General features: G+C 36.9%; 1 protein-coding gene across 4 annotated transcripts in view; it reads left to right on the top strand.

Moving 5' to 3' along the window:
- Nucleotides 1–24561, top strand: part of FER (FER tyrosine kinase) — a 304478-nt gene that overhangs the window by 25019 nt on the left and 254898 nt on the right. For all 4 annotated transcript variants that reach the window (XR_013815162.1, XM_079799477.1, XM_079799478.1 and 1 more), the window contains exons 3-4: nucleotides 8212–8479; nucleotides 18651–18824. Coding sequence is in view for 3 of the 4 variants with exons in the window: in XM_079799477.1 (XP_079655603.1) it covers nucleotides 8273–8479; nucleotides 18651–18824 (381 nt within the window). In the remaining variant the exon portion in view is untranslated. The remainder of the gene's footprint in view (nucleotides 1–8211; nucleotides 8480–18650; nucleotides 18825–24561) is intronic.

The following is a 24561-nucleotide window of genomic DNA, read 5'->3' as shown; positions in this document are numbered from 1 at the left end:
CACAAGAATTGGTTTAGAGAATAACATTTTGGGACAAGTGGATATTGAGAGGAAGATTTAGAGACAAATAACAGCTAGGTAGGATAGGACTTGGTAAAGCTGAATGATGTAAATTACAATGAAGAGATTTTTCAATATGTTTGGAAGAGCGGTGATTCGGAAATGGCACTAAGGAATCAGGATAAAGTTACCACCCATCACACTCCCCTCCCCCAACCTCATGGATATGGGTGGTAGAATGTAGGAAGGTATAGTCACCACCTGAGAGCACTGTGCTTTGGGGGAGCTGGGTTTCAGGTAGGTGGAGGGTAGAGATTTAGGGAAGTTTATTTACAAATTAAATAGAATTCTAGAAGAACAATTAAGGAAGAAAACACATTTGTTAGGGTATGATTATAGAGAAAAGATGGGGTGGGAGTGGGGGTCAGGCCGTGCCTTTTGGGAAAAGAGTGTTACATAAAAAACACACCCAAGAATGAAACTTACTTTACTCCATGTTCTATCTTGGAGTTCTTTGATCTGGGTTCCCTGAGAGGCTGTCTTATTGCAGTGTGTAGGGACTGGTTTTAACTTACTGCTGATGGGACCTTGATGGTTGCCATTCTGCTAGTGCTTGCTTTTAATGAACCTATTTGAAAGTACATATATGGATATTGTAATTATTTTGACACTGTTACTCTCTTTAAAGGAAAAAGATTGTTTGACCTCAATTTGAAAATTGAACTCTTATAATAGTTGATCATATAGAAAGTTTCTTCGAATTTAAAAGTAGGTTGTATGCATTGTGGTCATATTTAATCTTTTAAACCTTTTATTCCTGTTTTCTTTCAAATTAGCAATGTTTCACAAACATGTTCCTCATTTTTCTAACTGCATATCCTTGCTCATGCTTAAATTTCCACTTAGGAAGAAATGCTACTCTACCACTTGCTCTTCCACAGTCTCTCTTGTGTGGGTCCTCTCTCTAAGGCTTCATTAGTAATGACTACTTTTAATAAGTCTCCCCAAAGTCAGACACATTAAATACGTTATTTCATCTGACCTTTATGACAACCTTGCAAAGTAGGTATTACTACCCCCGTTTTGAAGATAAGAAAACTGAGCTTCCATCCAGGAGTTAATCAACATGCATTGAGTCCTCTATGTGTCTTTCTTTTCTTTGTATCTCTTTCTTTTCTTTGTGTCTCTGTAACACTTTATACCTTATGCTTTTATGTCTCTGAGCCCCTCCCTGATGGCCATTAGAAATGTTATGCATACTTCCTGTTTTCCCTCTGAACCTGTAACCAATTTGTATTTGTGAACCTGTGAAGTTATATAACATTGGTTTCCAGGTTTGTCACCCCTAATAAGTTGTTAGCTTCTTGAGACTAGGGTCTGTAATCTTATTCGACTTGGTATTGTTGGCACTCAGAAATATACTTGCCAAATAGATGCTCAGTTCATGTTGCTGAATGAATTTGGAATGAATTGTATCATCATTACCTGTGAACTTGTCTAGTTAGTCTTCATACACTGTAAATTGCTTAAAGGCAGTAATCAAGATTTTATCTATAATAGTAAAAGGGTAATATGCTAATTAAACCAGACTTCCTACTGGATGTCATTCTGGACATCCTTCCGGGCGAAGCCAGGCCAGAAGGAAGCCTGGGTCCCAGGTGCCTACTGGCCAGCCAGCCTGGGTCCTGGGTGTGAGAGGGAAGCCGGTGCCGGCAGCTGGGGGAAGGAAGGCCTACTCTTGCACCAGTTTCGTGCATCGGGCCTCTAGTTTATTTATAAACACCTAACATTACCTCTCCCATGGTTACTCAATAAATAGCTGTTGATTTATATTAATATCTTAAAGCAAAGAAAAAAATTGTTAATAATTTTGCTCTCCTTAAATAATTTTAAATATCAGTACTTTCACATACACTTTAAAAACGAAAAAAAAAGTTTATTTAAAAGCACACATGTTGTTCATTTGCATATAGACTTGCAGTTAATATTCAGTATTCTCTTGCAGTGGGACATTGTCATTCATTAATGCTGTCCCAATAGGCTGCCCAGTCCAGTGCTGTTTGCTTTGAATTTAATTTCTTTTTAAGGTAAGCTAGGAGCAACATTTTCAAGTAAAGACAACCTAGGAGGAGTTTTAAATACTGTGTCTGTAAGGTGGCCAGGGTCACCATATATTAACTTAATTAATGATGTTGTCTTCAGAATTAAACGTGGTGACTGTTCACAGCTGCCTGTGTAACTGCTTCTGAAACAGCACCTCATTTTATTTTTACATGTGGTCAGGTTTTTGGTTTGTAACTGTGGTTATTACTTGCATGCTCTGGGGAGGCTTTTGACTTTGTTTCTGTCTTGCTGCAGGCAGCTTGATTCAAATAGAATCACTGTTTCTGACTTCTGTCAGTATTAAAGCTTATAAAAGATAAGAAATACCATTAGATAATTATTTTTGTACTTTAATTGGTTAATGATTTTGTAGTTTTTATCAATGAATAAACATATTTTGATAAAGTAATTCAAACCATGAAGTCATTTTGATAGGTTTCATTAGTCAAGGTTTATAAATTCAAACTGAAAAAAAAAGAAAGAAACTGTTGAATTTCTTGCTTGCTTATGAGAATATCTGATGGAGAAGAATGAGAGATTTCCTGTTTCTATTACATATTTTTTATTCATGTATTTGCTAATTTTTCTAAATTTAGCTTATCTTTAATTGTATGTTTTGTTGTCAATATTAAAATAAAGTAAATAATTAAATATAATCTTTCTTATAAGACATTATCTGAATTAAGATAAATCAGCCTTACTTTAAAAAGAATATTCAATACATAGTAAACTTTATTTATGTTATAGAAAAATAATATTTCCATCTGTGTAATTGAAGAATATAAAAGTTGCCAGTTGTTGAGCCGAAAGTTGAAGGACAAGAGGTACTTATAACAAATACTTGCATATACCCTTATACTTACAAGAAATACCATGGGAATTCTATTATTCAACCAATGAAACTAATGTGTTTTATATTTTGCTATTTAATAACTTCCATTTTTGTTTTAGAAGAATGTATTTGTAGATATATTTTATACAAAATGAACTTCTAATTTTGAGAATATAGCAATTTTTAATGGCTCTTTAAAGTTTTAAATAATTACTTATGGTTATTGAAAACTCAGCATAACTCACTTGACCCTAAAAACCAAACTGAATAACATTAAATAAGATAGCTTTAAATAAATTGAAATAGTAGTTTATTAGAATTTTTACTACTTTCACCTTTTTAAAAATAATGTTTTTTATTGATTTAGAGAGAGAAAGGACGAGGGATAGAGAGATAGAAACATTGATTGGCACGTGCCCTGACTGGGAATCCAACTGGTGACCTCTTGGTTCACGGGTCAATGCTCAATGCCTGAGCCATACTTGCACCTTTTTAATGATGCTATTTAAAAATAGACATCTTTGCTGATAAACACTAGTACACGTTTTTATAATACTCTGTTTCTGCCTGATTTGTACTTACTATCCACTACATTTTTCCTGGTTCTTGGTATGACAGGTGATTTTCAATTGAATCCTAGGTATTTTATTTATTACTAGAGGCCCGGTGCACACATTTGTGCATGGGTGGGGTGCAGCCGGCCTGCCCCAATAGGGAAGGGGTGATCAGAGATGGGGCTGGCTGGGAGGAAGGGCTGTGGGCAGTTGGCTGGCCGGCCCCGCCCTTGGGTCAAACTCCCGGTGGAGGGGACAATTTGCAAATTAACCTTTTATTATATAGGATGTTAGGAGACTCTGAGTTCTATTTAAGTATTTTATTTTCATAGGCAGTCTCTTTAGATTTAGCTTACAGGTCCTAGCCTATTTATGTGGGCTGTGCTTCTAAGAACAGTTTAATTTTTAATCTTTTTGCTGTTATTTTGGTTGGCTTATTTATCTGTTACCACTATGGCTCGAAGTGGTTCCTGCTGGTGCTGCTTGAGCGAGTAGACGATGTTTTTCTCAGGCTGAGCTATTGGATGTCTATTTGTAGGGAAGAGATGAGATAGGATTTCATTACCTAGCTGTCCTGATGTCTATGGGCAGGAGAGGAGAGTCGTGGGCCATGGAGAACAAGGACTGGTCGGTCCTCTTATTAAAGCTAGGTCCCTCTTGCTAGTTCTTCTTGCCTGCTCTGATGTCTCTGGGTAGAGGAGATCCTTGGACGTGTGGGGACAAAGAGGCTTCATGATCTGGCTGCTTGCTGTAGCTAGGTCTCTCTAGCGCTGGTTCTTACTGCCTGGTTCAATTTCTTTTGGAGGAAAAGGGGACTCTCAGGACTAACAGGGAAGGGGAGTACCTCCCTGGCAGGATAGTTACAGGTTTTTCTTTCTTTTCTTTTTTAAATATATTTTATTGATTTTTTTACAAAGAAGAAGGGAGAGGGATAGAGAGAAACATCTATGAGAGAAAAACATCGATCAGCTGCCTCCTGCATACCTCCTACTGGGGATGTGCCCGCAACCAAGGTACATGCCCTTGACCGGAATCGAACCTGGGACCCTTCAGTCCGCAGGCTGACACTCCATCCACTGAGCCAAACTGGTTAGGGCTCTTTCTTTTCTTTTTTATTTGTTTTGTTATTTTAAACACTACTGAAATGGTCTGATAAATGTCATTTGACATCTTTGGAAAAATCATCTGTGGATACTATTCTCTTAAGTTATTTATAAGCTCTACCAATTAAAGAGTTAGATATAGTCTTAATATATTATGGAGTTATTTTTTAAAATTTTACTATTTATTGTACTTTAAAGTACATGTTAAATTATTTTCTACTCATTCTGACCTAGTATATTGGTATATATAAATAAGTACCTAGGATGGGCTGGAGTGTTTCTCAGATACCTTCCAAATTCTGTTTCCATTTTATACTTCTGAGCTCCCTTTGAATTTCTGATAACAGAAGAAAAATATATTGTCAAAGCTTAGACCAAAGCTCAATGTAACTAGAAGTAGAAATGATATTTACCCCAAATGCTGAATAAAATTAACTACAATCTTAGATATGATTTTTTAAAAAGTAAGCTGTTCCACCTTTCCTTAGTCTCAAATAATGTTCCATATTTTTTCATTGAAAACATTGGATGAGATACAGTGTATATTCAGTGAAACTTAGTTGAGCTGTAGGTAAAATAACAGAAAAATGTTCCTTGGAAATTTTTGTGCCCCGTAAAGATATAGTATATCAAAATAAAATATTCAAAACTACTATATACAGAGTGAAAAAATCTGGAATTATCCTATTCTATATTAAGTGAATAAGCCAGTTACTTTACATTGACTTATTTATGTTAAGGTCCATTTAGTATCCTGATTGCTACTTCGGAAACTTCGATGAAGTGCAGTTTTCCACTACTTTTCCCCTTTCCTACTTGTTTGCTAGATCATAAAACTGGACAGTTTTCAGTTGGGGGGAAATTGTAATTTGTTCTCTATTTGGACAACCCACATTTTTTACCATCTTTTTAGATGATATCACTGAGGTTAGAGAGATAAACCTCTTCTCATTTTTTTCTGTATGGCTTAAAGGATCTCAGCTGAATTAATAAGAAATTGACTTCTGGTATGGATGATCCAGAACTAAATATAAAAGGTGTGTTTCTTCATTTTTTCTAACTGGCCCTGAAAGATTCATTGCCTGAAATTCTAGAAGGCTGGAGAGCAAAATATATTCTGTTATAGTTTTCAGGATTTATAGCAAACAAGCAGAATATTTTGGGGAAGTTTCTGATAACTGAACTTTAGATGATCATATTAAGCTGTAGTGACTTTTTACAACAACTTATTTTTTTTTAAAAGCATAACTTTTTAAAAATATATTTTTATTGATTTCAGAGAGAGGAAGGGACATGGAGAGAGATAGAAACATCAATGATGAGAGAGGATCATTGACTGGCTACCTCCTGCACGCCCCCAATTGGGGATTGAGCCCACAACCCTGGTATGTGCCCTTGACTGGAATCAAACCTGGGACCCTTCAGTCCACAGGCCAATGCTCTATCCACTAAGCAAAACTGGCTAGGGCTACAACTTATTGACATATAGGTCACATGCTGAAAAATTCGCCCATGTAAACTGTAAAATTCAATGATTTTTAGTTAGGTCAAAGAGTTGTGCAACCATCATCATATTCAATTTTAGAAAATTTTTATACCTCAAAATGAAATGCAGTATCAGTCAGCAGTTACTCCTCACATCTTCCCATGTTTGTCAGCCTTCGGCAACCACTACTCTATTTTCTGTCTCTAAACTTTGGGCATTTCACATTATAGAGTATGTCAGTCTTTTGATTTTGACTTCTTTCACTTAGCATAATGTTTACAAGGTTTATCTACTATGTTGTAGCTTGTATCTATACTTCATTTTTTTCATTGTCAAACAGTATTTTATTTGTATGGATATCGTGTTTTATTTATGTATTCATCAATTGATGGACATTGATATTATTCCACTTTGTGGCTGTTATGAATAATTCTGCTTGAACATTCTGTACATGTGCTTGTATGGGCATATGTTTTCATTTCTCCTGGGTTTATACTTAGCAGAGGAATATAATAACTCTATGTTTAACTTTTGAGAAACTGCTCATTTTACATTTCCATCAGCAGTGTAGGAGGGCTTTAATTTCTTCACAGTGTCCAATACTTGATATTATCTGTCTTTTTGATTATAGACATACTAGTGGTGTGAAGTGGAATCTCACTGTGATTTTGATTTGTATTTTCCTAATGACTAATGATATTGAACATATTTTCATGTGTGTGTTGGACATTTGTAAATCTTTTTGGAGAAATCTTTTTTCAGATCTTTTTGTTCACTTTAATTGGTTTGTCTTTTTATTATTGAGTTGTAAGAATTCTTTATACATTCCAGATAGAAGTTCCATGTCAGATAGGATTAGCAAATATTTTCTACCATTTTGTGGGTTGTCTTTTCCCTTTCTTGATGCTGGTGGTGGCTTTTAAAGTACAGAATTTTTTAATTTTAATGAAGTCTAATTTATGTATTTTTGTTTTGTTGCTTGTGCTTTTGGTATTGTATCTAAGAAACCATTGCCTAAGTCCAAAGCCATGAAGATTTACTTTGTTTTCTTTGGAGAGTTTTGTAAAGGGATGTAGCTCTGATATTTAGAGCTACATCCCTTTAAAGTTTACTTTTTGTGTATATTTTAAGGAAGGTATTGTGCTTCATTCTCTTATATGTGGAAATCCATTTGTCCCATCAGCATCATTAGTTGAAGAGACCTTTTTACCTATTGAGTAGACTTGGCACCCTTATAGAAAATTTAACCATAAATGTGAGGATGTATATCTGGAACCTCTGTTCTACTTCACTGATGTCTATGTCTACCATATGTCAGTACCACATTATCTTCATTGCTGTAGCTTTTCAGTAGGTCTTGAAATCAGGAAGTGTGAATACTCTAACTTTCTTCTTTTTAAATATTTTTTTGTTAATTTTTGGTTATTTGAATTTCTATGTAAATTTTAGCTTGTCAATTTCTGCAAAAAAAGAAGATAGCTTAGATGTCAATATGTATTGAGTTAAATCAAATTGGTGAGTATTGACTTCTTAACAATGTTAAGTCTTTAGGATTCGGGAATATGAATCTTTCCATTTATTTAGGTCTTCTTGATTTTAGCAGTGTGTTTTAGTTTTAAGAATACAAGTTTTGCATTTATTTTGTAAAATTTATTCCTAAATATTTTATTCTTTTTGATGTTCTTCTAAATAATTTGTTTTAAATTTTGTTTTTGGATTGACCATTGCTAGTGTATAGATATATAGTTGATCTTTGTTTATATTGATCTCCTACCCTGTAATCTTATTTATTTATTTATTTATTTATTTATTTATTTTTATAAAAGTTCTAAAACTTTTTATTGTATTGCTTAGTATTTTCTATCTACAATGTCATGTCATCTGCAAATATAGTTTTACTCTACAATTTTAATAGAAATTATTTACATTTATTTTATGGTACTTACTAGAACCTCCAGTACAGTGTTGAATAGAAGTGGTGAGGGTGGACATCCTCATCTTGTTCCTGATCTTTGGTGTGAAAGCATTCAGTTGTAGTGACTTTTCTTTTCAACCCTAAAATGAGCCATAACTTTGTTTTGAAGGCAAACTTGCTTTTGATTTAAGATTTTTTTCTTCTGTTTACATACACAGATATGCACTGATTAGAAAGCTCACTTGTGCAGTGTGGAGGATAAGACAGTGCCTTACAAAAATGGGGTTTGGGAGTGACCTGAAGAATTCACATGAAGCTGTATTAAAATTGCAAGACTGGGAATTACGGTTACTGGAAACAGTGAAGAAATTTATGGCCCTGAGGATAAAAAGTGATAAAGAATATGCATCTACTTTACAGAACCTTTGTAATCAAGTTGATAAAGAAAGCACTATTCAAATGAATTATGTCAGCAATGTTTCTAAGGTGAGAGGAATAATTTCATTATTTATTATGTATAGCATCATAATTGTGCTTCAGGCAAATAGGTCATACTTCATATGGATAAATCCCACGATACATTATTGTTATTATTAATATTGTGGTAAGTAGTTGATTATCTTTTGAGTACTTTAGATAATAAAAACACAAGTCTTTATGTTTACCCATTGAGTTACAATGTACAGTACTCTTATTTCTTGGTGTATATCTAGATTTGTATCTGGTATCATTTTCTTTCTTCTTGAAGAACTGCCATTAACATTTTTATAATGGAATTCTGCTGATAATTCATTTTTTTAGGTTTTATAAGTATGAAAATGTTTATATTGTCTTTATTTTTAAAAAATATTTTTGCTGTTTATTTTTTCTTTCAATACTTCAAAAATACCACTATAGTATTTCCTTGCATTGTTGCTGATGAAATATTTGTTGTTTTTTCCCCCTCTGGCTATGTTTAAAATTTTTTCTTTATTGCTGATTTTATTTATTTATTTATTTATCCTCACTTGAGGATATCTTTCCAATAATTTTTATAGAGTGGAAGGGATGGGAAGCGAAGTGAGAGAGAAACATCGATTGGTTGCCTCCCTCACATGCCCGACCAGGGCTGGGGATTGGGATTGAGTTTGCAACTGAGGTACATGCTCTTGTTGGGAATTGAAACCTGGACACTTCACAGGCTAATGCTCTATCCACTGAACCAAACTGGCTAGGGCTCTTTATTACTGGTTTTAATCAACTTGTTATTTGCCTTTGCATAGTTTTCTTCATGTTTCTTCTGCTAGGGGTTTGTTGACATTCTTAAATCTGGATTTACAGTTTTAATTGACTTTGGAAAAATATCAGCCATTATATGAAAACAATATTTTTTTTAGTCCTCTCTAATCCCTTTTACCCGCTTTGGGGAGTTTGATTACATATACATGTGGCTATTTGAAGTTATCCCATAGTTTACTGATACTCTTTATTTATTTTTCTATCTTTGTGTTTTATTATAGTTAGTTTCTATTATTATGTCTTCCATTTCTCTAATCTTGTTTTTATGCAATGTCAGATCTGTTGTAAATTATATCTATGTATTTTTCATGTCAGACATTGTTCATTTCTGGTGCCCTTTAATAATCCTATCAGTGAGATGAACTCTGACCATTTCCCTGACCACTCCTCTTCCAGCAATGCTACTTCCTCCCTCCTTCTCCTTTCTCTGACAATCTCACTTTGTGTCTTGCCAGTATTTAAATTTAAATATGCCTATGTGTGCTATTTCTTTATTTTCTCACACCTGCTAAAACCCAGCTCTTTTACCCCACATCTGTACTGTAGGTTAGGGAGTTGGAGGGAAGGAAACAGAAACTGAGTAATTGAGTCATTTCCATGTTGAAATGAGTAAATCTTAAAAAAGAAATGATTTATTTGTTATAGTTCAATTAGAATCTTTTTATATCCTTCACATCTCAACTTAATATGCTTATCTTTAGTTTCTTGAACATGTGGAATAGTCATAGTAACTGCTTTATTGTCCCTGTCTTCTAACATCTGTGTTATTTCTGGGTTAGTTTTGATTGACTGATTTTTTCCCCTCATTTTGGGTTGTATTTTTCTGCATGGTAATCTTTGATTTAATGCCAGGTAGTGTGAATTTTACCTTTTTAAGGTACTAAATAGTTTTGTATTATTTTAAATGTCCTGGAGTTTTATTTTGGGATATGGTTAAGTTACTTGGACACAGTTTGATCTGTTTGGTTCTTGCCTTTGCATTTGTTAGGTGGCACCAGAGTTACATGTAATCTAGGGTGAATTTTATCTCCTCTAGTGGGGCAAGATCATTCTCAGTGCTCATAGGATGCTCTCCAAATTATTAAGTTTTACACTCTGGCTGTTGGGACCTGGCATGATTCTGTGGCTCTGTGTGAGCTCTGGACAGTGTTTCCTGTAATCCTTATGGGAGACTTATTTCCTTGGCATAGTTTCCTCAACCCTTAGCTAAATAATCAAGGGCGAGTCTTTTGCAGTTCTCCTGATATTTTTCTTTGTGCAGCTTTCTTCTCTGTAGTACTCTATCCTTGTCTCTTCTCTAGTATTCTGACTACCTTGGTGTCTCTGTGCTCTGAACTTAGTCTCTTGAACTCACAGCGATTCAAGAGTTCTGGTTGGCTCTTTCTACCTTGGCTGTGGCCTGAAAATTTTCTCGATTTGGTAACCTGGGTTCACTGTTCTTCATTGCCCTGTATCCAGTGGCTTGAGTACTGTGTATTAAATATACTTTGTTCAGTTTTTAGTTGTTTTAGGCAGGAAGATAAAGCTATTCCTGTTTCTCTGTCTTGACTGGAAGCAGAAGACTTGCGACTAGTGATTTTTATGTCTTTATTTAACAAAATTAAAATGTATAGCTGAGTTTCAAGAATAGAAAAAAATTCTCCTGTGCCCTCCAGTCTGTTCATTAATTGTTAACATTTTGCCAAATTTGCTCTGTGTCTCCCTTTCTCAATGTAATTGTGTAAGTGTGTGTAAGTGTGTGTGTGTGTGTGTGTGTGTGTGTGTGTATAAATTTGAATGATTTGCAAGTTAGTTGAAGCATCATGCTGACACCTACTTTGCCAAGCAAACATCGGGTCTTTTTAAGGCATAGTGCCAGGTTTATTGTAGTACTTACGTATTTCTTAAATCTGTGCAAAGTTTTTATTAGGTTCCCGTCTTTTTTCCAGTATGTCCCTGATGAATTTTTTGAGTGTTGTACCTGTAGCACCATTTTCCCATAACCTCTGTGATTTTTACTATGTGATTTTGCACAGCCCAGTGATTATTAGGGATACAATGTTTCATTACAGCAAAACTTGTACATTAGAATTACTTGGCAAACAAATACTGATATCTAGACTCCTTCCGAAATGTATTAAATCAGAATCTCTGGTTGTGGGGTTCAAGAAATGGTATTTTTTAAAAGCTCCCAGTTGATTCTTATTGCAGACAGAGTTGTGAACCACTGGCCTAAGGAAACTAGACAATGCAGACACACAGGCTCTTCTGAATGGGAAATACCTCAGGTTTCCTTTACACTTATAATTCAGTCTTTGAAAACCTCAGTTTTAGGGAAACTTAATAACGTCTTTTCTTCTGAATTTCTCTATCTGGTTAGAACTCAGAGATTCCAAAACCTTCTTCTTATGTAATAGGCAAACTCTGCATTAAAACTTTTGTTTCAGAGACCCGTTTATTTTGAGTTGTTGTGTGGTACAGAAACATACATTCTTCATGACAATTTCATGTTGTATTTTAAAAGTATTTAAGCAAGAAGAAAGAAAGTGAGTAGTTGGAAGATATAGTCTGCGGAGAAATCTATTTATGACAATTGTTATTTAGGAATTTTTCAAGCTTGCGTCATCTTGTTGATTATTTTCAGTGCTTTACGGTAATTATAGCTCTAGTAGTAGTTCATTCTTTGACATAGTGTCGTAGAAGAAATACTTTTTGGTATAATGAACTCAGAACCCTTAAATTACTACCTGTTTATGGAATACTGATTTACATCACTACACATCTGTTACTTCAAAGGTGAAAACCATAGTATTCTTTTCTGAAAGATACAATTTTTTTCCTATATATAGTTTTCTTTTAAAGAACTGAGTACAGTGTTTTGATTGTATATTCATCCTAGTAAAACTGATACTTTTTAACCTTTATTGGATCCCTAAAGTAAAATAGGCATTTTAGAATTTATACTAATTATTATAGAAACCTGCAAAGCTATTTAGTGTATGAAACTGATTTTCTTTTTGGCAGGGAGGGGAGAGAGGAGAATAAAATTTCTGTAAATTGAATAATTTTCCCTCTTTTTATTGTGAAATAAGAGGTGCATTTATTTCTAGTAACTATTTTGGTCACAAAACAGCAACATAAAAAATCAGATTCAATTTAGAAATTGGGAAACTCTTGAAATAATAACATCTACACTAATAAAAGAGAAACATGCAAATTTACCATCACTCTGCTATGCCCACCAGCCAATCAGAGCGAGTATGCAAATTAACCTAACTAAGATGGCGGCCACCACAGAGGTGGAGCCAGCAGGAGGCTTGGGTTGCCCCCGGTAATGGAGGAAGCCAAGTTTCCTGGCCTGCCCTGGCCTTCGCTCAAGGCTACAAAGTTTCAATTATAGAAGATAAATAAATCCCAGATACCTGCTTCCAGCTGGCCCTGGCCTATGCTTGGGTTGCCGGGGGGAGTGGTCAGCCTGCAAACCACCACAGGCCCCTCGCCCAGGCCACCCCACGCCCCAAGGGAATTCCCACCCTGATCCAGGACACCCTTCAGGGCAAACCAGCCGGCCCCCACCTGTGCACCAGGCCTCTATCCTAGCTAATAAAAGAGTAATATGCAAATTGACTGTCACTCCAACACACAAGTTGGCTGCCCCCATGTGGACACAAGATGGCTGCCACAAGATGGCCAGCAGGGGAAGGCAGTTGGGAGGGACCAGGCCTGCAAGGGAGGGCAGTTGGGGGGGGGGGACCTAGGCCTGCAGGGAAGGACAGTTGGGGGGGACCTAGGCCTGCAGGGGAGAGCAGTTGGGGCGGGGGGCAGGCCTGCAAGGCAGGGCAGTTGGGGGCGATCAAGCCTGCAGGGGAGGGAAGTTAGGGGTGACCAGGCTGGCAGAGGAGGGAAGTTGGGGGTGACCAGGCTTGCAGGGAAGGGCAGTTGGGGGGGGTGACCTAGGCCTGCAGGGGAGAGCAGTTGGGGGGGGGGTACCAGGCCTGCACGGGAGGGCAGTTAGGAGTGACCAGGCTTTCAGGGGAGGGCAGTTGGGGGGGACCAGGCCTGCCAGGGAGGGCAGTTGGGGGAGACCAGGCTTGCAGGAGGGGGAAGTTGGGGGAGACCAGGCCTGCAGGGGAGGGCAGTTGGGGGGGACCAGGCCTGCCAGGGAGGGCAGTAGGGGGAGACCAGGCCTGCAGGAGGGGGAAGTTGGGGGTGACCGTGCCTGCAGGGAAGGGCAGTTGTGGGGGGGACCCAGGCTTGCAAGGGAGAGCAGTTGAGGGGGGACCAGGCCTGCAAGGGAGGACAGTTGGGGGCGATCAAGTCTGCAGGGGAGAGCAGTTAGGGGTGACCAGGCTGGCAGAGGAGGGAAGTTGGGGGCGAACGAGCCTGCAGGTAAGGGCAGACAGGGGAGTGCAGTTAGGGGTGACCAGGCCTGCAGGGGAGGGCAGTTTGGGGGGGACTCAGGCCTACAGGGGAGGGCAGTTGGGGGGGGACCTGGTCAGCAGGGAGGGCAGTTAGGGGTGACCAGGCTGGCAGGGGAGGGCAGTTAGAGGTGATCAGGCAATAGGGGAGGGGCAGTTAGGGGCAATTGGGCTGGCAGGGGAGCAGTTAGGCATCAATCAGGCTGGCAGGGGAGTGGTTAGGGGGTGATCAGGCTGGCAGGCAGAAACAGTTAGGGGCAATCAGGCAGGCAAGCGAGCAGTTGGGAGCCAGCAGTCCTGGATTGTGAGAGGGATCCCAGTTTGGAGAGGGTGCAGGCTGGGCTGAGGGACACCCACCCCCCATGCACGAATTTTGTGCACCGGGCCTCTAGTTTAAGATAAAATAGTATTTCATTACACAATATCAATATTACTCAACATGCAATTCAGTGTTCTGAAAAATGTTCTAAAATTTTTGTCTGAAACCAGTAATTTTGTTTCTCTGGGGCCTAAGGAAAAGTGTACTATCTGTTTGTCTATCTTAAAGTGGTGTAATTTCTAATTATCTATATGGTATTGGGATTGATTAGGTAACAAGATGATGATTTATTTCTTAATTGTTCTGCTTAGGGAGATTTGAGGTGTGCATCATTATTCTGGATAGAAACCCAAATAGAGTGACCTTTTTCATTTGCACCTTCATTTCTTGTAACAGAGCATGTCATATCAAGAATGACTCACTTATCTGGGCCTAAGAAGGACTTTTTTTTCCCAATTCCAGTTGACATGCAATATTATTTTATACTAGTTTTAGGGATACAGTGTAGTGGTTAGAAAATGATATAAGTTACGAAGTGATCCCTGTCTTGTTCCTGCTCTTAAGGGAAATGCTTTTAGTTTTTGCCCATTGAGTATGATGTTGGCTGTAGGTTTGTTATATATGGCCTTTATTATGTTGAGATATGATCCCCCTATTCCCACTTTGCAGAGTTTTTATCATCAATGGATGCTGGATTTTGTCAAATGCTTTTTCTGCATCAATTGATATGATCATGTGATTTTTATTCCTCATTTTGTTTACATTACATATCACGTTTTTTGATTTGCGAATATGGAACCAACCTTGCATCCCCAGAATAAATCCTTCTTGGTCATGGTGTATGCTTTTTTTTGTTGTTGTTAATTCTCACCTGAGGATATTTTTTCATTGATTTTTAGAGAGAGTAGAAGGGAAAGGGAGACAGGGAGAGAGAAACATTGATGTGAGAGAGACACATCAACTGTTGCCTCCTGCACGCACCCTGACCAGGGCTGGGATTAAGCCAGCAAACGAGGTACATGCCCTTGACCGATATGGAACCTGGGACCCTTCTGTCCATGGGCTAATGCTCTATCCATTGAGCTAAACCAACTAGGGCATGGTGTATACTCTTTTTAATATATTGCTGGATCTGATTTGCTAATATTTTGTTGAGGAGTTTAGCATTTTTGTTCATCAGGGATATTGGCCTGTAATTTTCTTTTTAGTAGTGTCTTTATCTGGTTTTGGAATTAGGATAATGCTGGCCTCATAAAAAGAGGTTGGATGTCTTCGCTTGTCTTGAATTTTTTGGAATAGTTTGAGGGGGATAGATGTTAATTCTTCTTTTTCTTTTAATATATATATTTTACTGATTTTTTACAGAGAGGAAGGGAGGAGGATAGAGAGTTAGAAACATTGATGAGAGAGAAACATCAATCAGCTGCCTCCTGCACATCTCCTACTGGGGATGTGCCCCGCAACCAAGGTACATGCCCTTGACCAGAATCGAACCTGGGACCTTTCAGTCCACAGGCCGATGCTCTATCCACTGAGCCAAACTGGTTAGGGCTCTTCTTTTAATGTCTGGTAAAACTTACCTGTGAATCCTTGTGGTCCAGGACTTTTGTGTGCTGGGAGTTTTTTTTTTTTTTTTAATTTTCTTTTTCTTTTATTACTGCTTCAATTGCATTAGTTGTTGTGACTTCTGAGATTGGGCAATGACTGAACTAATGCAGTTCAGAATATTTGTTGCCAGTCTTTAGAACCCAACTATTGACTTGATTATATTAATTCTGTTCTATTTTAAAAAGATTTATTTAATAATTTTTCATCTGCATAGTATTTTTATTCAGGATTCATTTTGGTTATTTTGTTAGTGTTTAATAATATGAGACTTTATAGGAGTTGAAATAAAGGTTAAACAGTTCAACCCCTTCATTGTTAGAAAGGCTTTAATTATGGAAGGTGAAATTCTCCAGACATTGAAAGATGACCCCATGCCTCGCTCACTCACCAAATATCCTCATCATTTGGTTCTTTAAAAAGCTACACCAGATGAGAATAGATCTATAGTTTTGGATATTGTGACATGAAGTAAGCAGAGAAGGAGACTAGTCCATTCCTGCTGCATTTACAGGGGAAGAATTTTAAATTCTATTAAAAAAAATAAGATATCCAGGTACTCATCAAAATGAGTTATAAAATTGATGAACTTTCATATATGTAACTAGTTTATTAAAAATATTATATGATTTAAATGTCCCAAGACTATTTGACTCAGATATACTGAGAGTGTGGTTTTTTATGGTTTTTGTGCTTGGGTTCATTGAGTTTCTTGAATCTGTGGGTTTTAGTTTTCAAGTTTTGAATATTTTCATCCATTTTTCTTTAAATAACTTTCTAAACCCTCTCTGTCTCCTTTGTGGTTTCTAATTGCAAGCAAATTTCATTTTATTGTGCATTTCTTTATTGTGGTTTACAGACACTCAGTTGCGTTTTTTACAAAAGAAGTGGGTGGATTTGTGGTAGATGTGGGAGGGATAATCAGAAAGACTGCTTGATGGATTGTTCATGGGGAAGGGTGGCCAGAGCTTCTAAGGACAAGAGACTTGTTAGGAAGAGAGGGAATGTTAACGTATAAGCAGTATTTGGAGGTTGGGAGTAGGATAAAGCCAGGTCTCTGCTAACCCTAGGCCTAGAAGATAAATGGAAAGTTCTGGTAATAGGTATAAAGAGTTATCCAAGAACTCCAGAGAGCAGGAGTTCTTGAGGATATGGGATTCTATAGATAGTGCCCTGGGTCAGATTGGGAGACATTGAGGACAATATGGGATTGACAGGCAGAGTGATAATATATACCTTGGGAGTCTTAGACTTCCTGCAGTGACTACAGTGAACTGTTAGGTAGCATAAGATGTGCCCTTCTGGGAGCAGGAGGATATTCACTCCAGTTCTGTGGTATTTAATGCTGGCTTCTAAAAAGGCTTCTCCCCTACGCTGCAACAACTACATAGAACCACAAAAATGTATTGTACAAAGCACTTAGAGATTATTTATATTTTGAAGATAGAGAAAGAACTGGTTCCTCTCACTTTCTTTTTTTGTAACCTTAACATTATCCCCATGCTGTAGAATGTTTTTCCAACATCGTATTTTTTAGAATGAAAATATCAAATGAAAAAGGTAAACCTGCAAGACTTATTAGGGCCATTTAGTTTGTTTTTAGTTAATTTTTGTGTAGTTTTAAAATTTGTTTTCATGTTTGTTATAATTTAGGTGTTTTTTTAGTTTTTTTAAACTTTGTGGTATAAATATGTGTTCATAGGCCACAGGTCTTGTTCCACGTTCTTAATAGCATTTAACAAACTAAAAATGCCCTCCTCCCTACATAAGGTTTATTTATTTATTTTGAGAAATGAATATGGAAGTGTATTTAAAACAATATTATCAACTCAGACCATGACAGTTTTGACTTTGACTAAGAATTTGCTTTCTTTAGGTTACAATTTTGATTTAGGATTGTATTAGAATATTAACAGAAAAAGAATAAATCTGTTCATTTACAGATTAAAAGTATTAGAGTAGAAAACAACTGTAAATACCTAAAAGCATATCTTGTCTATCTTTAACATGGATTCTCCCTGACTGTGGTAAATCTCCAATTATTGTTTCTGAATAGGAGACCTATAATGAAGAGCATTCCTCTGTTAATTTTTTCAGTATTTATAAATTAGAAAGTCTAATAACAAATGACTTGTCTTTCCACCATTTTGTGTCTCTGCTATTGAGGCAATATGCTGTGCCGGAAACCATTGAGAACTAATGATATCTATTAACAAAAGAGAATGACTATAGCTAGAAATCCAGAGATTGTCTGTATTTAAGACATAAGCAGCAAAGATGGTCAGGTAGAAAGACTGGGAAAGCATCTTTAGGAAGGGAGGAAGCAAGTTTGTATGTGGGGAGATAAGAACTCATACAAGCCAAAATAGAAGCGTCAGCAAGATCTGATGCCAGACAGAGGCAGGTTTTGAATAAAGATGGGAAAATTCTGTTGCATCAGGAAATAGTGACCTTTTTGAGGAATTAGAATGGTGTGAGCAGAAACAGTATATCAGTGTGTTGAAAAACAAACAGAAGCCCTAGCCGGTTTGGCTCATTGGATAGAGCTTCAGCCTGTGGACTGAAGGGCCCTGGGTTTGATTCCAGTCAAGTGTGTGTGCCTTGGTCGCAGGCATCTCCCCAGCCTGGGCCCTGGTTAGGGCGCGTATAGGAGCAATCAATTGATGTGTTTCTTTCACATTGATATTTCTCTCAGTCTTTCCCTCTCTTTTCTACTCTCTCTAAAAATCGATGGAAAAATATTCCTGGGTGAAGATTAAAAAAAAGAAAGAAAAACAAACAGAAGAATGCAAGTGTGGATTCTCCGAGTCCCTTTAGTACCTTTCCTAGTGTTCTGCATAGTCTCTGATTACTTACAGTTGAAGCATTAGGACTTGAAGTTGAAGATGTTAAATATGAACCATTCATAGCTTATTGCACAATTGCTAGAAACCTGCTATTTTTATCTTAATGTAATCATTTGTGTAACACTAAATGTTTAAGCTTCTTGAACAATTAAAGCACAGCTAAATGCAAACTTCTAATACACCCTAATTTTATTTCTTTATGTTTTTAAAAGTCTTGGCTACTTATGATTCAGCAGACGGAACAACTTAGTAGGATAATGAAGACACATGCAGAGGACCTAAATTCTGGACCCTTACACAGGCTCACCATGATGATAAAAGACAAGCAGCAGGTGAAAAAAAGTTATATAGCTGTTCATCAGCAGATAGAGGCAGAAATGATCAAGGTTTGTCTTTCCATTCTCAAATTTTTCTTTAACTGGCTTTTAAATGCACTGAAATATTTTATCCTGTTTGACTTTTAAAATTGTTTTCTTCATATTTCCTGACTAGAAATAAGTTTTGGTGTCTCTATTAAATAATAGCTTATTTTTATTGAATACAAGACATTATTGATTATAAGATACTAGAGGCCCGGTGCATGAAATTAATACACTGGGTGTGTGTGTGGGGGGGTGTCCCTCAGCCCAGCCTGCACCCTCTCCAATCTGGGACCCCTCGAGGGATGTCTAACTGCCGGTTTAGGGGATTGGGCCTAAACCGGCAGTGGGACATCCCTCTCACAATCTGGGACTGCTGGCTCCCAACCGATTGCCTGCCTGCCATCCTGATCACCCCCTAACCACTCCCCTGCCAGCCTGATTGACGCCTAATTGCTCCCCTGCCGGCCTGATTGCCCCCAACTGTCTGGTTGCCCCTAACTACCCTCCCTTGCCAGCCTGATCACCCCCAACTGCCCTCCCCTGCTGGCTTGGTCACCCCCAACTGCCCTACCCTGCAGGCCTGGTCCCCGCCAACTGTCCTCCCCTGCAATCCTGGTCACCCCCAACTGCTCTCCCCTACCAGCCCGATTGCCCTTAACTGCCCTCCCCTGCCAGCCATCTTGTGGTGGCCATCTTTGACCACATGGGGGCGGCCATCTAGTGCGAGGGTCAATTTGCATATTACCTCTTTATTATATAGGATACTGTTACTTTATGTACTCCTACAAAAGAAAAAATACCACTAGTTAAACTATGATACAATGCTTTTTTTTTTTTTATCACTTAGAACTTTTGTTTTTTACTTGTTGAAATAGCTCTTTTAGGCTTAAAAAAAATTGTATCGTGTAGCACTAATCATAAAAGAAAAATGAAAATATAAGGAAAATAGATTAGGATATTCTAAATTTCTCTACATTCAGAGTGTGTCCTTTCTGGATAACTTTTACAGTGTTTTAATTATGAAAATTTCCAAATGTACAAAGGAGGAGAGAATAGTAAAATGAACTCCTAGCCACCCTTTCACCCACACAGTAAATTTCTTTTTCATCTATATTCTCACCTACTTTTTCTTCTATATTGGGTCATTTAAAAGAAAATTCCAGTTATCATTTAATTCATAAATATTTTAGTATGTATTGCTAAAATACATACTCTTTTTTATAAAACACAATTATATTATTACTAACCTACCTAAAAATTGAACAATAATTCCTAATGTTATTAAATATTCTGTGTTCAAATGATTGTTGTTTAAATGCTTTTTGCGGTTGGTTCATTTAAATTAGGATCCAAACATGCCCATACATTACAGTTGAATAATTCTCTTTAATGTAGGTTGTCTTCCCCCCTCTTTAAAATGCCATTTATTTGTGGGAGAAACTGGTTAATTTTGCCCTATAGAATTGAATTACCTTTATATTGGATTTTGTTGTTAGCATCTTGTGATGTGATTTCATGCATTCCTTCATCTGCCAATTTTCCTGTAAATTGGAAGTTAGGTCTAGAGATTTGATAAGATTTTTGCTGTTTATTTTGGACAAGTACACATAGGTGCTGATATAGACTTTCTCTTTTTTTATTTCAGAGGTATATAATGTCTCTGTCTGCCTATTTATCATTTTGTGTTGTTAAATATGACTAATAGGTTCCAGTTTTGCCAGCCTGATTAATCTGTTAATAAAGTTTCCCTTCCACTTTTCATCTAATAGTTTTAGAAACAATTTATGTTCAGTGATTAGTCGATTACTTCAGTGGGGTTTGCATAATGGCAAGCTTTTTCTATCATTTCTGATGCAATTGGTAGCTGGAATTTTTCAATTAAGACTTTCCCTAGATCAGTGGTCGGCGAACTCATTAGTCGACAGAGCCAAATTTCAACAGTACAACGATTGAAATTTCTTTTGAGAGCCAAATTTTTTAAACTTAAACTTCTTCTAATGCCACTTCTTCAAAATAGATTCGCCCAGGCCGTGGTGTTTTGTGGAAGAGCCACAATCAAGGGGCCAAAGAGCCGCATGTGGCTCGTGAGCCGCAGTTTTCTGACCACGGCCCTAGATCAACTATTTGGTTACCCTGAGGCATAATTTAAAAAGGGAAGGCTTGCTTTTTGCTATTAATTTGCCAGTTTGCAAAGTAATGAATTGGTTCTTTACAACTTCAAAAGTTAAGGCTTCCAATTTCTGGTTAGCACATAAGAAGTTTGGAGGTTCATTCAAACAATAAGTAAAAGGTTGAAAAAATTTAAAAAATGAACAACTCTTCTTAGGTGTATAAGAGAAGTGAAGTCACAGGGCAAACAGCTGCTGCCAAAATTAGAGAGACTGATAAGCCAATATAGCGAATCACAACCTATCAGAGCCTCCTTGGGAACCAGTGCTGGGTGCAGAAAAACCTGAATGGTAATTGACAAGTCCTGGAGTTTCAGTGTGGACAACTGTAACAATTAAAAACTTCAGGAGGATCCAGTCGTTGAGTGGCCCCCATACTTTTTTTGAGTTTTACCTCCTGGATCTCTACCAGGTTCTCACAGTGAACATTGGAGAAAAGTCTCATGGTCCTGGCTGGGGGAGGAGAAAAGAAACCATTTTGACACATGCCTGAGTATTCTGGTCTTCTTAACAAGATCTGCCCTTATGAGAAACTGTTTAACCAGAGCTTAACAAACTGGGGGAAGGGAAATATGCAACTTTGGCCCACTCTAGCCATCATGTCTCATGAAAGGGGGGCTGGGGACTGAGAAACACTTGTAATGTTTACAGTCCAAGGGCACAGGCTTAGTAAAAATCTGAGACCTAGTCATGGGACTATAAAATAATTTCCCTCCCTGACAACTTTGTCACCACATTAGTAAAGGCCTGATTTACATCAGTTCCTTTTATCCAAAACATCATGCTTGTCAACCAAGAAAAAAATGGTAAGGACTACCAAAAGGCAAAAAAAAAAAAAAAAAAAAAATAACAACAACAACAACAACAACAAAACATAGTTGGAAGAGACAGAAAAATATGTAGAAATGTAAGCATATATTAGAAAAGAAGAAAGATCTAAAAGCAATAATCTAATCTTCTACCATAGGACAGTAGGAAAAGAAGAGGAAATTGAATCCAGAGTAATTAGAAGAAAAGAAATAATAAAAATTAGGGCAGAAATCCATGAAAGTGAAAACAGGAAATCAGTAGAGAAAACTCAACAAAATAACTGGTTTGTTGGAAAGATCAATATAATCACTAAGCCTCTAGCTCGGCTAACTAACAAAAGCACAGGACAGCAAAAATTACTAATATCAGAAGTGAAATAGGTATATCACTACATATCCCATGGATATTAAAGGCTTATGAAGGAATACTATGAACCTTTAATGCCTACAAATTTGATAATGTAGAGAAATGAGCCAATTCCTTGAAGAACACAATCTACTAAAACTTAAATGAGAATCAATAGATAATCTGAATAGGCAAATATCTATTAAAGTAATTGAATCAATAATTAATAATCTCCCAAAACAGAAAGTACTAGGCTCAGATAGGTTCACTGGTGAATTCTATCAAAATTTTAAGCAAGAAATTCTACCAATTATCTACAAATTCTTTGAGAAGATATAAAGAGGGAGACTTCTTAATTCATTCTATTTGGCCAGCATTACCCTAATGCCAAAACTAGACACGATATTAGAAGAAAACTACAGGTTCATATCTCTCATGAGCATAAACACAAAAATCCTTAATTATTATGAAATCAAATACAACAATGTATCATAAGGATTATACACCATGACCAATTGGTGTATATTTCAAGTATGTGGCTGGTTCAACATTTGAAAATCAATGACTGGAAACCATCACATAGACATTAATAAAAAAAAAAATCAGGTGATTATATGAATAGATTCAGAAACAGCATTTGACAAAATTCAACACTCATTCATGATAAAAACTCTCAGTAGACTTGATAAAGAATATCAATAAAAACCTATAGCTATGCCAAAACCGATTTGGCTCAGTGGATAGAGCGTTGGCCTGCAGACTAAAGGGTCCCGGGTTCGATTCCGGTCAAGGGCACGTACATTGGTTGCGGGCACATCCTCAGTTGGGGGTGTGCAGGAGGCGGCTGATTGATGTTTCTCTCTCATCGATGTTTCTAGCTCTCTATCCCTCTCCCTTCCTCTCTGTAAAAAATCAATAAAATATATTTAAAAAAACACACACAAAAAACCCCCCACAGCTAACATCATACTTAATGGTGAGAAAATCGAAGCTTTCTTATTAAGATCAGGAATAAGGCAAGAATGTTCCTTCTTACCACTGTTTCTTAACATTATATTGGAAGTCATAGCTAATGCAGTAAGATAAGAAAAAGAAATAAAAGGTATACAGATTGGGAACAAAGAAATATAGCTGCCTTTGTTCACAGATGACATGATTGTCTATGCAGGAAATTAAAGAGAATCAACAAAGAAACTCTTAGACCTAAGTATTATAGCAAGGTTGCAGGATACAATGTTAACATACAAAAAATCAATGAACAAGATGATAGGCAATTAACAACAAAACATATACATTAACATCCCCCAAAATGAAATACTTAGGTATAAATCTAGCAAAGTATGTACAGGACCTGTAGGAGCAAAATGACAGAACTCTGATGAGAGAATCAAAGAAGAAATAATTTGAGAGATATCCAATGGATGGGAAGACTCAGTATGGTCAAGATATCAGTTATTTCCAACTTGCTCTGTAGATTTAACATGACCCCAATAAAAATCCCAGCAAGTTATTTTATGGATATTGAAAAGCTGAATCTTAAGCTTATATAGACAGGCAAAAGACCCAGAGGAGTCCATAGATTACTGAAGGAGAAGAACAAAGTCTGAGGACTTTTACCTAACTTCAAGACTTACTCTAAAGACTAATCAAGATAGCTTGGATTTTACATAAGACAATAGACAAATAGATCAATGGAATAGAATAGAGAGCTCTGAAATAGATCCACATAAATACAGGCAAAAGATCATTGACAAAGTGACAAAGTCAACACAGCAGAAAAAAGATATTTTAAACAAATGTTGCCAGAATAATTGGACATCCATCCATATGCAAAATGAATCTAGACACAGACTTTATGCCCTTTATGAAAATTAACTAAAATGGATCACAGTCCTAAATGTAAAACATAAAACTATAAAATGCCTAGAGGATAACATAGGAAAAAGCCTAGATGACCTTCGTATGGTGATAACTTTTTAGGTACAACACTAAAAGCACAATCCATTAAATAAATAATTGATAAGCTCAACTTAATCAAAATTAAAAACTTATGCTTTGTGAAAGACAGTGCCAAAAGAATGAAAAGGTAAGCCATACTGGGAGAAAATATTTGTGAAAGACACATATGATAAAGGACTGTCATCTAACATATACAGAGAACTCTTAAAAGTCTACTAAGAAAACAAACAGCCTGATTAAAAAATGGGCCAAAACCTTAACAAATTAAAAATTGGGCCAAAAGCTACACAGGTGGCAAATAAGCACATGAAAAGATGCTGCACATCATGTCATCAGGGAAATGCAATTGAAGCAAGAATGAAATACCACTGCACACTTATGAGAATGACCACACTCTCAACTGACAACACCAAATTCTGGTGAAGATTGGGAGTGATAGGAACTCTCATTCATTGTTGGAGGGAATACAGAGGGGCACA

This window comes from Cnephaeus nilssonii, assembly GCF_951640355.1.
Source record: "Cnephaeus nilssonii genome assembly, chromosome: 2".
Lineage (NCBI taxonomy): Eukaryota > Metazoa > Chordata > Mammalia > Chiroptera > Vespertilionidae > Cnephaeus > Cnephaeus nilssonii.
The sequence above is the reverse complement of the archived record's forward strand: the minus strand, read 5'-3'. Positions and strand labels throughout refer to the sequence as shown.